The sequence below is a fragment of the Oxyura jamaicensis genome, chromosome 6 (assembly GCF_011077185.1).
Source record: "Oxyura jamaicensis isolate SHBP4307 breed ruddy duck chromosome 6, BPBGC_Ojam_1.0, whole genome shotgun sequence".
Taxonomy (NCBI): Eukaryota; Metazoa; Chordata; class Aves; order Anseriformes; family Anatidae; genus Oxyura; species Oxyura jamaicensis.
The window spans coordinates 15,310,844-15,325,383 of record NC_048898.1 but is presented as its reverse complement, the minus strand read 5'-3'; the positions used below and the strand labels follow the sequence as shown (position 1 = coordinate 15,325,383).

The 14,540-nt window shown below is 39.1% G+C and overlaps 1 protein-coding gene across 2 annotated transcripts in view; it reads left to right on the top strand.

Moving 5' to 3' along the window:
• PLAU (plasminogen activator, urokinase) overlaps positions 1-8,186 on the top strand; it is a 9,153-nt gene extending 967 nt beyond the window's left edge. Inside the window, exons 2-11 of one of the 2 annotated variants that reach the window (XM_035329764.1) lie at positions 857-964; positions 2,019-2,061; positions 2,211-2,315; positions 2,807-2,972; positions 3,211-3,296; positions 3,401-3,599; positions 4,225-4,379; positions 5,250-5,390; positions 6,009-6,157; positions 7,004-8,186. In XM_035329764.1, coding sequence (XP_035185655.1) covers positions 905-964; positions 2,019-2,061; positions 2,211-2,315; positions 2,807-2,972; positions 3,211-3,296; positions 3,401-3,599; positions 4,225-4,379; positions 5,250-5,390; positions 6,009-6,157; positions 7,004-7,198 — 1,299 coding nt within the window. In that variant the 5' untranslated portion in view covers positions 857-904 and the 3' untranslated portion in view covers positions 7,199-8,186. Of the gene's footprint in view, positions 1-856; positions 965-2,018; positions 2,062-2,210; positions 2,316-2,806; positions 2,973-3,210; positions 3,297-3,376; positions 3,600-4,224; positions 4,380-5,249; positions 5,391-6,008; positions 6,158-7,003 lie in introns of both variants that reach the window. The other variant, XM_035329763.1, reaches the window with a different exon arrangement.
• Positions 8,187-14,540: the final 6,354 nt, after the last annotated feature.

The window sequence follows — 14,540 nt, the reverse complement described above, 5'->3', positions numbered from 1 at the left end:
CCTGGACCGGTTGTTCCGGTTTTTTTAAAAATTATTAAATTTGTTTTAGTATTTTTTTTAATTTTTTTGATTTTTTTTTCCGACCCCCCCCCCCCCCCCCCCCCCCAAAAAAAAAATCCCTTAACTACTTGCATTGCATTTTTTTAAAACAAATGACTATTTCATAGCTCCTTCCTGCATCACTTTTCCAGACTAGTCTTTTTAACAACCACTTGGAAGTCAAGGCTAAGAAAGTGCCTGCAGAGAGGCATGCTAAGCCTCTCTAATAATCTAAGTGAGGTAACCACAAGACCAGACTTTCAAGAGTTTGTGGTGGGCAGAGGCACTCAAGGAGGCAGGCAGGGTTACGCAAGTGCCCTGCATCAACAAGATGCAGCTGACAGTGACTGAGGTGCTAAAACCATGAGCTTTCCCTTCCAGGTCTTAGATGGAGGTACTGAAAATGCAAACTTTCCCTTCCAGGTCTTAAATGGGGATGTTCAGTGCTCTTAGGAGTCTTGCTACAAGGTAGTAATGATCAGTTAGATAGGTACGAACTGCTGGACTGCAAGTAAATCAATCTGCCACTTTCTGACTGTTAGCCTATGCTGCAATAACTAGGAGTATGGATTTTTCCTATTTCCCTGTTTCATTCATTTGAATGTTGCGACATCTGGTTATATATCTAAATGTACAAAAAAGCTTCAAGCAATGAAACAACCTCTTATGGAATTTATGGCAATAATATGCAGATCTTCCATAGTAAGCTAACTCTTAATTTTTGTCAGTTGTATTGTGACTTACACTGAAAGCAAATAAGACAACAGAAAGCTGGCACTGCAAGCTACAACATGCTACTAAGTTCTCTTTCTTTCAGAATCAAAACAAAACAGAAGAGGAACGAAGTGAGAAGTTAACTAACACCATGAAGCTATTTATCTTCCTCTCAGTAACCCTCAGCACTCTTGTCACGGGACTAGATTCTGTAAGTTTTGTAATAAATGAGCGGGGTTCTAGTTGAAACCACTTCTGTTTCTCTGATTATACTTCTGCTTTGGATAGCGTGCTAGGATTTCAACTTGAATGCTCCTTTCTGCTACCTCTGCTTGTACATTTGCTGCACATACATATCCAAAAAACACTTTTGAAACTTTGGTTTTCTTCTGATTTTGTTCTACCTTACGAGTACCAATAGTGAAGACACCATGCAATAACCAAGAAACTTAGCTTTTATATCTTATCATAATGCAATTTAGATCGGGACACCAAGTATCAAGAATTTGGTAGCCTTTCATGCAGGTGGATATTAGACCTTAAGTAAATTTCCACCTTACCCTACTTGAGTGCAAAGCTTAAAAAAAAAAAAGAGCAACAGACGTGAAGTTGGAATATCTTTGAGTCACAACTTATGTGACAGTTGATACTCTATTAGTAGAGCCATTCCCTGATATTACGGAATTATGTTGTTACTGTGACACTTGAGCTCAGACAAGCCCACTTGACCTCTGTGAAAAGACTAGTTTTATCTCTTTATCCATGGGAGTAAATAACCAGCCTGCAAAGTGGGGGCAGGACCTGGAATACAGGGCAAGAATCTATTGTTGTGTAAATCTACTGGCTATTATCCCATGGCACAAACATGAAGCACCAAGGTCACTAAAAGGACAGACAGCTGAAGGATATTCCATCTTTGTACTGCTTAGGAGCTGAGAGGTGGGGGGGGGGGATCTGATTCCACAGGGACCCTTGAGAGCTGCCCAGGTTCTCACAGAAGAAATAATTATAATGTTGACCTGATGTGGGTTGATAGAGTATTTCAGACTTTTTCTTTTTTTGGTATGGCATTTTTATTGTCTGCTTTGCTGAAGCAAAGTTCCACTCATTTGCATGCAGACTCAGTAGAGCAAGCTGAGCTGGTAACTGAGCAAAAAAACTTTAAGGTGTTGGGGAAAACATGCAATAGGGAACACAGCTTAGGCCTGTAATGGGTAACTAAACCACGTAAGTGTTGATAAATATCTTTTTTTTCCTCCCTGTAGGCTTATGGCAAGCAACACTACAGACCATTACATAAACACAGGGGTAAGTATCTGCCTTTTAACTTAAAGAGCTTGTTAACTTTGGTAAAGAGACTTTTAATGATACTTAAACTATGTTTTTTTTCCCTGTTTGCAACTACACTTTGCCATTCAGGTGTTTTGCCTTTAATTAGTGATGTCTTCTACTTGCAGGATGTCACTGTCTGAATGGAGGAACATGCATTACCTATTATCTCTTTAGCCGAATAAGTCGCTGCCTGTGCCCGGAAGGATATGGTGGGCTTCACTGTGAAATAGGTAGAGTATCTATCTTCCTTGATAGTAACTGAAGTAATTGGAGGGAGGGGTGCTTGATGAATGTGAAGTGTGAAGTGAAAACAGTACCTGTGAAACATGACTGGATATCCTGCAGCACCTTATGCTAATAGATTATTTGAGGAGAAATGGCTAAATATTGGAGCAAAACTGCCATCTCTAGCTCTGTCCCTGCTTCCTCACAAATATTCCCTATTTCCTCATCCATGTTTTTGTTTGTAAAACTAAGTGAACATGTTTAGCAGTGTCCAGAAGAGGAAGTGATTATATTCAGAAGTACACAAATTCATAAAGAAGCAATATGCATGCTTTAAAGCATTTGATGTGCAAAATTCAAATAGAAAACATTAAATAAGAACATATAATCAGTCATCCGTTTTCACTTGTAATGCATGCTTTCTCATAAAAAATGGTCCAGACACTATTGTATCTATTCTGAGATAGAAGTATAGTTCTTTGTTTTTTTTTCTCAGATGATGGCAGTGTATGCTACACTGGGAATGGGGAGAACTACAGAGGAACAGCATCTGAACGAGACTGTTTACTATGGGATCTTCCTTCGGTAATCAAGAGAGGTGCTTACCATGCTGACATGAAGAATGCTCTGCAGCTTGGACTGGGCAAACACAACTACTGCAGGTAAGATCATGCATACATTTTCTTGTGATGGCACTCCCAGAAGTGTCTTCAAGGATGGTACATATTTAAAGGAATAACAGCTATGACAAAAGCTACTAGTTCTGTGTTCAAACAGTTACTCACTTTCTCTGGCATGTCTTGCAACAGAACACCTCTGGCCTTTCCAGGGCAGTTAGAAAGCTAAGATAACCATGTTGTAAACTGTATTCATTAAAAGTATACTTCCTGTATCTTCCAGAAACCCAAATGGAAAGAGCAAGCCCTGGTGCTACACCAGGAAGAAATGGTCCCTTGAAGAAACACCCTGCAGCATAGATAAGTGTGGTAAGTAACATGACTTTCAAGACAGCTGTTTCTAGCAGAGTCTCACATGTCTGTTATATGAACATCAGAATGAAATCCAGATCTGAATCATATCTTCCTCACAGAGCCAAAAGAAGCTTCATGTGGCCAAAGAAGCATCAGCAAGTACTTCAAGATTGTTGGTGGAAGTCAGGCTGAGGTTGAGTCTCAGCCTTGGATAGCTGGCATCTTCCAAAACATCAAGGGTGTCGATCACTTTCTGTGCGGTGGCAGCCTCATTGACCCTTGCTGGGTGCTTACAGCAGCACACTGCTTTTATGATCCGTAAGTGTGTACAGTTCGGCATCCTTCCATCTGCAATTTTCTTCAGCTGACTTTTTTCCCCCTCACTAAGCAAAGATGAAAATCTGCTGGTTAGCTTGTTCTTTTAATTAGGCAGAACAAGAAGAGCAGCCATAAATGTGCCTTTGGAAGTCCAAGTTTAGCAGACTGAGCTAACAGACTGCAAACATTGTGATGGATTATGCAATTCAAACAAATTGACCTTAAATTGGAACCAGGATTTCATTCTATTTCAGCTGTTCCCCAAACCTAAGAGTTGTATTGAAAGGTGATAAGCTGCTGAACAATTCATCTAGGGTGTTTCTTCTTTTCCTGTGGAAAGCTGATCCTCCTTGCATTCTGCTGGGGAGTACAATTACTGATGCCTTGCATTAGTAGCAGCTAGCCAGACATGCATTTTGCAGTGCCTGGACATCTGGCTTATTCATGAAGTGGTGAATCAGCAGTCAGTCCTTCAGTGTACTGGATCAGCTTTCACAGCTGAGTCAACTTGGCTTTTTCTTGTCAGTGCTAAAGTAAACATGAAACAGAACTGGGACTTGATTTAAATTGTTGACCTCACTGTCAGAAACCAGTAGCCTTCATGGATCTCTTCTCTTTCACTCAGGTCAAAAACAAAATCTAGTATGTCAGTCTACAAAGTCTTCCTTGGGAAGTCCAGACTGAATGTTACTGATGAAAATGAACAAGTGTTCATGGTGGATGAAATCATCTCTCACCCTGACTTTACAGATGAAACAGGTGGCAATGAGAATGACATTGGTAAGTATCATCTTAATATGAGCCTTTAAAACACTGAGGATAGCTGGAGGCTATGTTATTGTGGTGTATGTGAAGTATAAAATGTAGAACCAGAGAGTAGATAAAGAGGAACAAAAGCCAGGTGCTTCTGAGAACTAGGACTGTGGTGCAACTTTAATTTGTCAGTCTGATTTCTGACATCTCAGATACAAAGCTCCTCAGTGCATTACCTGGCATGCTGTCAAGTACAGTAGGTAGAGACAGTACATGCACACAACAGGTAAAGTTGTATGCTAGAGGAATGCCATATCAGCTGAAGATTTTCCTGAATTAATCCAGACTTTCTGAATTCTCTCCATCTTACACAAACCACTCCTAAACAAACAAAATCAGGGAAGTTTTTGTAACTTGGACAGAACAGATTTTCTATTCTTGAACTTGACACAACTCTTCCACTACATGTTTTAAATTCTATCACCCCAACCAAATGCCCACCACTAAGGGAAAAAGGCACAAAGAACCCTTTCATAAACCCTTCTGGTGGGTAGTGCAGTATAAACTGCCCTCTCTTGAGTGTGGTGACTGATGCCACCTTCTAGAGACTGTCAGGAAACTGGTATTTTTATACAGTTGAAGATAACCTTTCAGAGAATCTTCTCCCTGATTTATCACCCCCTATCCTTTCAGGAAAGTAGTTTGAGTTGCAATGTTTCCCAGTTTCAATGCTGGAAAATTAATTTTATCACTAAATGACTATAGCTATTCCAAAAAACAATGAGAGGATCCATATGTAACTAGAATCCCTGTAAACTGTACAGGATCCTTTTCAGTGAATGTCAAGGGAGGGGAGCTTGCTCTGCAAGTTTAAATGTCTTCTCTGTCTTTTCTTAGCTTTGGTAAGAATAAAAACACATTCTGGACAGTGTGCAGTAGAATCCAAGTATGTCAGAACAGTCTGCTTGCCAGAGAGGAGCCTTAACCTAGATGACAATACCCGGTGTGAAATAGCTGGCTATGGAAAACAGGATTACTGTAAGTGACTTCTATTTCAAAAGTCTTGCATAACTTGTGTGGAAACTGATTATTTTCTATACCATGATCACCCAAAAGACTGGGAGAGAGAAAAGCATTGCTGCTGTTCTATATATTCTATGTGCTTATGAGGTCCTCTTGGTGTAACTTTCTCTAGAATTTTCTCTAGGCTTTTCTAGTTGCCAATAGTATTTATCTGATTCTTGTCACACTTGTCAACCATGCTCAGTAAGCCAAGATGTAAGAAATAGCAGTTTTTTCATTCCTTATGTAGTGAGGACTAGAAGACAAAGCTGTGCTAGAGGATTAAGCGAGGATAGCATCCATGGAGAACTTTGTCCAAGAAAAAAACATTAACTCTTTCAAAAAGAAAGTTTCATAGTTTGCAGTTGGAACATTACTTTTCCTTCTCGTGAACTTATATAGTCACTAATAGTAAAAGTAAACCAATGCCATATAAGCTGGAAGTAAGAGCCTCACATCAGAATTGGAATGGCTAGGGTGGTGCTGGCTTTCTTGTTTCATTGCTTTAATGAGTATCAGAAACATTTTAGCTTGTTTGTTCTTTTTTCATCTTGGAGGGTGAGAATAATTTAACTCTTTTTCTTTAATATCCAGATGATATTTACTATGCTCAAAGACTGATGTCAGCCAGTGTTAACTTAATATCACAGCATAAATGCATAACTGAATACTATGACAGTATCAGAGTTACTGACAACATGGTCTGTGCTGGAGACTCCCTGTGGGCAACTGATGCATGCAAGGTAAAACTACGTTTTGTTTGCTTGTTTCAGAACAGTTTAAATGCATGTGTACCACGTGGATCAACTAGTAGCATCTATTAATTCTAAGTTCCAGGAGAGTCTCTCTTTCTATAGAGGCTCCCCAGTACAGCTAGTGGACTTGACCCTCTACTGTGGCTGAACACAGGGAAGCAGGTGGGGATCTAGTTCAGTGTTAACCTCTCTAGACCAGCCTTTGGAGGAGCAGCAGCTGCAGTGTCTTAGCTATTGCTGCTCCTCAGAACTTTATTTACAACTTATTCAGCAAAGGCCATTGTATACATGGAGTACAGCAGCTGTGCCAGACCCAGCCTGTACTTTTTTTTTTAACTTTAACTATAGTTTTGTGGAGGGACAAAAGATGGATTACAGGAGGATAAGCCCTTAAACAGATTGCTCAAAACTGGATTTGCTTCCCTGCACCTCACTAGGCAGCATGGGTGTGCCACTAAATAAACAGGAGTTACACATAGGTGTACAAGTACCTTGTGTGTAGGGGGATGATTAATTCTGATAAAGAATTGGACATTCTGGCTTTAATCTTGTTTATCAAGTCTAACAGCTGTCATTATGACTTCCATAAGTTCTGTGTCCAGAATAATTACTGCCTGTGCAAGCTAGGGGTGACCAGAGAACTTGTTACCATACAGACTCTGCTCCAGCTGCAGCAGATGCTGAGCATTGTTCCACCTATACAGTGTTCTCAAATCAGAACTAGCTCATGGGTATCTACTGGTTGCTTCACTTCAAAAGAACAGCAATAACAGGTTCCTTGTTATAACGGCTCCATCTGCAGAAAACAGTTTAACTTTCTCTTTCTGTTGTCAGGGAGATTCCGGTGGCCCCATGGTCTGTGAACACAATGGCAGGATGACGCTTTATGGGATTGTCAGCTGGGGAGATGGCTGCGCAAAGAAAAACAAGCCCGGTGTTTACACCAGAGTTACTAAATACCTTAACTGGATTGACTCCAATATGAATGCAGTGCTTACCAAAAGTCGTTCTTTCCCTGAACCAAAGTGATCTTTCTCTACATCTGGACTCAAATGAACAAGATTAAGTCTAGGCTGATGCCAGGACACAGAAGTACTGACTGTCACAAGTCTTTACTTTTAACTGCTCCTGTAGTCTGCCACTCACATCACTTTCTGATGCAGAGAGACAGTTGGTATTAACTCACTACTATGAATTACTGAGAACCACTCTATGGGAAGCTAAAATATTTAACATTTAAATGAGTATTCCCATGCACAGTACTATGCATATCAAGTTATCTGTCCACTTAATTTATGAACTGGCATCTGGTCTGGCAGTACTGGTCAGTTTTTAACTCATTTTACTTGTGTGCATTTGGTACATGGCTTCAGTCTAAAATCTTTCCCCATAACCCTGAGCAATGCTGAGTCAGATGTAATGTGTGAATAGCAGTACTGAGAGGGTGACCATGCTTTGCATCAGAATATGCAAGAAATAGTATCACCACTAAATATCACTTAATGTATGAAGAAGGACCAAAGTCACCTCAGACTGAAGCAACAGGTGGTATACAGGGATCACTTCTGTAGATCTAACACTAATCTTCAGGATGACAGCTGCAGCTGTCTTGGTATGAAAACATCAAGAGTTCATACACTGAAGAAGGGGGCTGAAGAAGAGAACTTCAACATAACTGGACTTCCAGTTCCACCTTCTATGTCCCCTGAGAAGTCTGGCTAAGCCACCTCTTTCCATGTATGTACATAACACTGAGAAGATGTAAGAATTCAGTAGTCCTTGAGTGCTACGGGTGTCAAAAGTCAGCAAGTTATTTCCATTCACTTAATTGAGATACGGAAACTACTTCCTTCTCGTTAAGACTTATGCTGGTTTTATTTTAAAACTTGTCTTTGTTTTATAGAGTGAATTATTCATATGAGGGCTGGAACCTCTTGTTTTATTTAATTATTTTTATTATGTTTAACTTATTATTTGTATTATATATGTAAATCTATCAATAAAACTATTATTCTTATGTGGCTGTTCCTTTTCTGTTTGAAAGGCTAGGATTTCAAAACAGGACTGCTATTAGTAAGTTCTAACCCTAATCCCTGTCTCCCTAGACTTCTTTACTAAAGCAACTCAGACAAAAATTGACTGCCTTCAACTCTGAGTTACACTACTAAAAGGCAATATGTAAATGAGTAAGTCAAGCAGCATAGACTAAAAAATAGGACCCAATATCTGTACTGTTGGAAGTTCTTCCACCTTCCTGTGGACTAGACCTGCCAAGTAATGTGGCACACTAGGCAAACTCTCACACCAAGATGTCTTCTTTAGGTTTCACCCTAACGAAACAGCATGCTCCTTGACTGCTCTGCAATAAGCTTCCAAGCACTCAGCAGGGAAGGTGGGAAAGCAGGCGATAAGTTGCAGAAGTGTGTTCCTTATCTTGACTGAAGTGTGAGTCCAGGTGTAAGAACACAGTATGCTTCCTTTGCCAAAGCATTACAGCAGTAGCATAGAAAGGTGTTACAAAGGAAGTGATTGTGTTACTTTTTCTCAATACTTTGTGGATATTATGTTCATAAAAGAAATACATTTGACATTGGTCTCAACCACTTTTAAGCAAAGCCTTAAGTAGCAGAAATTATACCTCAACCACAGGCTTTACTCATACTTCAGTTCACTTTCTTTTTTCAAAAGTTTATCCAGAAAAGAATTCATAGAAGAGTGTTAAGAACAAAGTGGTACTTAAAGCCAACTGTGAATTTCCAATACTGGACAAAATGTCATAATTATAAGCCTGAAGTAAATCCTTGTGGAAGATATGTTTTGTTGTTTGGGTAGACATTAAAGGCTGCAAATGTTCTCAAGGTCTTCTCTTCTGAGTGGTTAAAGGAACCCTGTGAGATTCTAGCATCACTCCAACATCTGAAAGAGCATGCTTTGTATGCTGCGGTTTTGTTTCTTTTAAAGAAGCTACAAGAAATGGACAGGAGCCACTGCTATAAGCAGTGTTTATAGAAAATTTACAGGTAAGAGTCTGTATCACAGCCCCATACATGAATGTGCCACATGTGATACTTGGAAATCTTAAAGCAAAAGGCTTTATTTATTTACATATTATAGCAATATCCTGGCAAGCGTTTAACACTGTTAAAAATGACTTCCCATGCCAAAGCGGCCATCATGGATCTAATTAGCCAGCTAATTTCTGAAGTCAGCAATCCTATCTATCCTAAAAGAATGACACAGGAGGCCAGTAAGACTCTTGTAGTTATAGGTCAAAAGACCACAGGCCAGCAATTTGGTTTGCCATTTTTTACCTGCTTTTTAAAAAGTTAATACCCAAATGTTTTTGGTTTGGGTTCTAAGTACTTATTCATCTCCTCTCAGAAGTGCAGATTTTGAGTATTACTGGAGTCACGTTACAGGACTGTTAGCAACATTTAAATTATTGTTGCAGATCAGATGATACTAACATTTACTTATTATAGATAAGAAAATCTCAGATGTGTATGTGCAAGCCTTTGCGGCTCTCATACAAACCTTGTCTCAGATGCTAGCTGCTTAATGATGAATATCTCCAGCTTTCAGAAACATTTTGGAAAAGTCTAAATCGATGTAATTGTGACCTGAAAGCTGTGTTCTGACTGCAAATGAGCAATATCTGGGAAATAATGGACTCTTTTTTAAAAAGTACAGTAATATTTCAGTTTTTTTTTTCTTTTTTTTTTCTTTTTTTTTTTTTTTTCAGGTTATAGACATCAAAGAATGTAAAAAACCTCTGAAGAGAGAAAAATATTTTTCCTTTTTTTTTTTTTTTTTTTTTTTTCTTTCTGATAAAATAGAGATAGGTAAAAGCTCAATGTTAGACTGACTATTGTCATTTCATAGCAATGTGAATTCAGAGTTGCTCGGGTCCAAACAATATAGCAATCCTTCAAAAATTATCAGGAAATGCATCAGCTAAACTCCCTCCATCCAATAAGCCCACTGGCCTTCTGAGAAGCATGCTACATTTTGTAGCTTATTTTAGTTTGGGTACATGAAGATTGCTTATTTGTGATGGAACAAGGGGAACAGGAATCTTAATGAAGTCTTCTTTAGACTCAAGCCTGAAGCATGTAACATCTGGACTATTTCCAGTTCTGTTATTGTTAATCACAATATCTTTATACTTCAAGTTCCAGTCTATAAAGTGAGGGGGACAGTATTTTCTTTCTCCCACAGATCTGCCTTGGTGAGATTTCTCTGGTGGAAGGAGAGTTGACAGCCATGTGAATGTCCTGTGAGTAACATGCCAACTTCCCAATCTTGTACAGGGACAGCAAGCACCACTTAAAACACAGAATGATTAGCAGCAATACTGGGTCATGAACACTTTTGCAGTACATTTTGTGGTTGGGATCTACAAACAGAAGTTTATGAACAGAGGTCAACAGTGTTTGCGGTAGAGTTATTTGGTGAAAGTGTGCTGTTTGTAGACTGCTGTTTAAAGCTTGTGCAGAGTTAAAATCGCATTGTTTCCAGAGAACAGATTGGAGATCTCCTGTGAGAGACCGTGCAATTAGAGACTGCCCAAGAAGAGGAGGAAGGCATTCTTCGGTGGTTTTCTAAACAGTAACTAACAGCCCAGTCTGACCAGTGTTAGCAGAAAATACTTTGAGCCCAAAGTAAGCAATGGTAACATAGTTTTAGACAAAAATCTACCATGTTTTAATCATATCTTTCATGATGCTATGGATTTCTCACTTCACTGTTTCTTTAATTTAAACATTTATTGAAGTATGAAAGTCAACAGATTTGCAACAGGTGGAGATACAAAAATATCTTCAGGGTTATTGTGTATTATCATCACCGTAATGAACTGTGAATTTCTCATTGACCTCTGTGGGCTTTTTGTATGAATCAAGTCAAGTCCATACAATACAAATTTCAGATTGCTCCCATCATTAATGAATACCAATAAGAATGAAGAAGATGTGATAAACAAAACTTGCGTTTAGGTCTCTTTTATTCTGAAATGTAGGAAGCTCTGGAGGAATCATTAATAAAAAGAGAGCGCTGAGACCAGAGGAGATTTAGATGCACTCACCAGAGATGAGATGCACACACCAGAGGAGACTTAGTGCACTTTTGGGTAGTGCACTCCCAGAGCCAAGCCTCAGGTTTTTAGGCTCTGACTGATGGCTGCTTGTGTGTGCAATCATATCTGTTCTTTATCTTATGTTAGAGAAAATGGAAATATTTACATAAACACAGTGTACATGTGTACATACATCTCTGCTTTGGCAGCTCTAATATTTATGTATATACTTCATATGTATAACAGAAGCCACAGGAAGCATTTCCTTTCTCTCTTTCCAGAGGGTGAGCAAAAGATGATCCAGGCTGTGGTGCTGGGGAGGAGAAATAGAAACAGCCTTGACAGCTGTGAATGGAGCATAGCAAGCACCACTGCAGAATGGCAACAGAAATACTAGAGAGAGGACGTTTTTGGAAGATAGTGGGTATCTTCTAGCTATTAACATACATGCAGGACAAATCCTGATATCATAAATCTGCTCTTACTTAAGCATATATTTCCTTCATTTCAGATTTGTGGCAATCAGTGGGAATGAACAAGGGTCCAAAAGGCATTTAGAAATAGCTCTGATACAGGCACTAGCCAAAGGGAAGAGATCAAACTCTGAGAGACCTTTGGAGCATGACTACTAAGAACTCAAAGCCCTTTCATCTTCAATACTTCCACAAAAGAAGCACAATTAAGCAATGAGGATAAAGCCGTATCTGATCTGTCCAGGATACAGGAAGCCAGTTTAACCTGTCAGCTCTTAAAAAAGGAAGTGATGCATTCTGCATGGACAGACCACTTTGCCTTATATAGCTGAAACTTTCTTAATGGAAGTGGAACTAAAAATGACTCAAAGCACTTAAAAATACAATGTGTTTTAAATAAACTAAGTTATGGTGAAACATGATACGGAGTCACCTATTTGTTGCATATGTTACATCACTTCCATGAGGAATTGTATATGTGGGAGAACTTTGTGCATATTGAAAACTGAACTAACCCAGAGCAGTATGACCGTTTTGTCACCAAGCCGTCGTCTCCCATCTGACACTTAAGCAGAGTGCTTGCTTTGAAGCAAATGAGAACAGAGCTTATCCATAAAAACAGAATCAAACCTTTCTGCATTCATCAAACTTGTAATCTGAAGTTTTTGACACCTCCAGCTCAAGCCAAAGTAAAAAAAATGTAGGTGGCATATTTCAAACAATGCCTATTTGTTAATGAGCAAATCTGGGTTAAACTTGGCATACCCCTTCCAAATCCACTGCACGCCGTGCAGTTATGCAAAAGGACAATCAGCAGCATCAGGGTTGTGTTGTTTAACTTTCCGGCAAGTGAAAAAAGTGAAACTCAAAGAAGTGAAAATACAAGCAATTTATGGAACAAGTACCTCTCGGACAATAAAATGAGATGTACACCCGCAAGTCAAGCATGCACATACAGGCAGACCCATAAGAGCAGTATGTGCAACTCCTGTGTCCCGTTCTGTAGCTACAACCAATTGACTCATTCAGACCTAGGCTGCCTCTGCCTGGTAGGATACACTATGGATGTTTAAAGCTATTTGAAGCTGTGAAGGACCGCAAGCATACTGGTTTCTAAACAGAATTCAGAGTGAGCTTAGCAAACCACAGTTTTTGGAAATGAGCAAGATGCAAGTTAATAAAGACAAACAGGAATAAACAAACACACAGATGCAGATGACTGGTATGAAAGCAGATCCAGAAGGCACAGCAAACCACAAGCTGGATTTAAATCAACAGTATTGAGTTAAAAACCATGAGCGTACTGACACATTCACTTGCGTACAGTCCATAAGCCTAGGGACTGTGCTGACATTCAGCTATGTCTTGTTCTGGCATCATTCCTCTTGACAACACAACAAAAAAGATCAATGGTCTAGAGCACGTTAGGGAGAAAAGGCTGAAAATAACTAACAAACAAGTTAGTTATCTAAAGAAGCAAAATCTAAACAACAGATTTTATTCAAAGGGGAAAAGGCTGCTGCACAGAAGGGAATAAACTGTCCTCTGTGTCTACAGGAGACAGACTGAGAAACAATAAGCCTGACTGCAGGAGGAGAAATTGAGTCAAGGTACTATGAACGCTTTTCTAATGGTAAGAGTAACAAAGTGCTAAAATAAATGTCACTGACTCTCTCCCTCTCTTAGAGGGAGATGAATCTGATTATACAGTTTTGGGATCCTGAAATGAAACTGGAAGAGATTTTGAAAATCATCTAACCTCATGTTCCATGTTCCATTATGAAACAGATGATGCTCAGTGACTGAGATGACTACATGAAAATACAGACACCACAGAGAAGTTTAGAAATAGTATTACACAACTGCAAATTGAAATAAATACCATGTTAAAAATTGGCTTTAAGATGTGGGTCCTATGAGAGACAGCAGTCGGGATTTCTGAATTAACCTCCTAATGGTAGACTAATAACAATAAAGTATTGAGCAAATGTTTCTGTGACTTAACAAAACAATATTCCAGACAGAATTAGAATCAAATGAAATGCTTCCATGACCCCACAGGGTCACATTTTCAATGAATTACATGTGCAACTGGCAAGTGAGTAAAACAAATGTCCCTCGTTGGATAGTGGAAATGTTATTTCTCCGTTGAATAACTGGAAAGTGTTTTGTACGTAATGCTACGACTTGGCATCATAAACACGAATTACATCAGTATGTTTCAAACTGAAGGCCTCTTGTTGTGATGCAAACCTTCCAAAGCTCAGTATTATCATAAGGAGGCTATCAGGAAACAAGCTGAAAATCGCTGGCAACCACCAACCACTGCCAGTCACAGGTGTATGAATTTTAGGATCTGATGCCTGCTTAGTGACATAGAATAATTCCTGAAAAACAGATGGACACATTTACAAATAAATATATGCACAGGTATCAGAAATGAAGCAAAGTATCTCAGTTAGTCAGAGCTCTGATTTTCTAAACCCAATATATTCATAACTTCAACAGCAGTCATTAAGAAGCACCACTTACTAATTCCTCCTTAAATTTTCTCTTGTGTTGTGGCACAAAACATTAGCCTAGGTTAAAACAAAGCATCCCCAAATGACATAAATTGGAACATCACTGCAGCTGTTGAAACTGCAGCTGTTCCATGAAGATCACTGTGTGTACTTGGAATTACTACGGCACATCAGGACACAGGATAAAAAAATCTTAACTACCGTCCCAACTCCTTCATCTTCAAATACACTTGCAAAGTCTGACACATTGCAAATTGATGTGATTGCTTAACTTCTTCATTTTTAAACACATTCCCATGCTA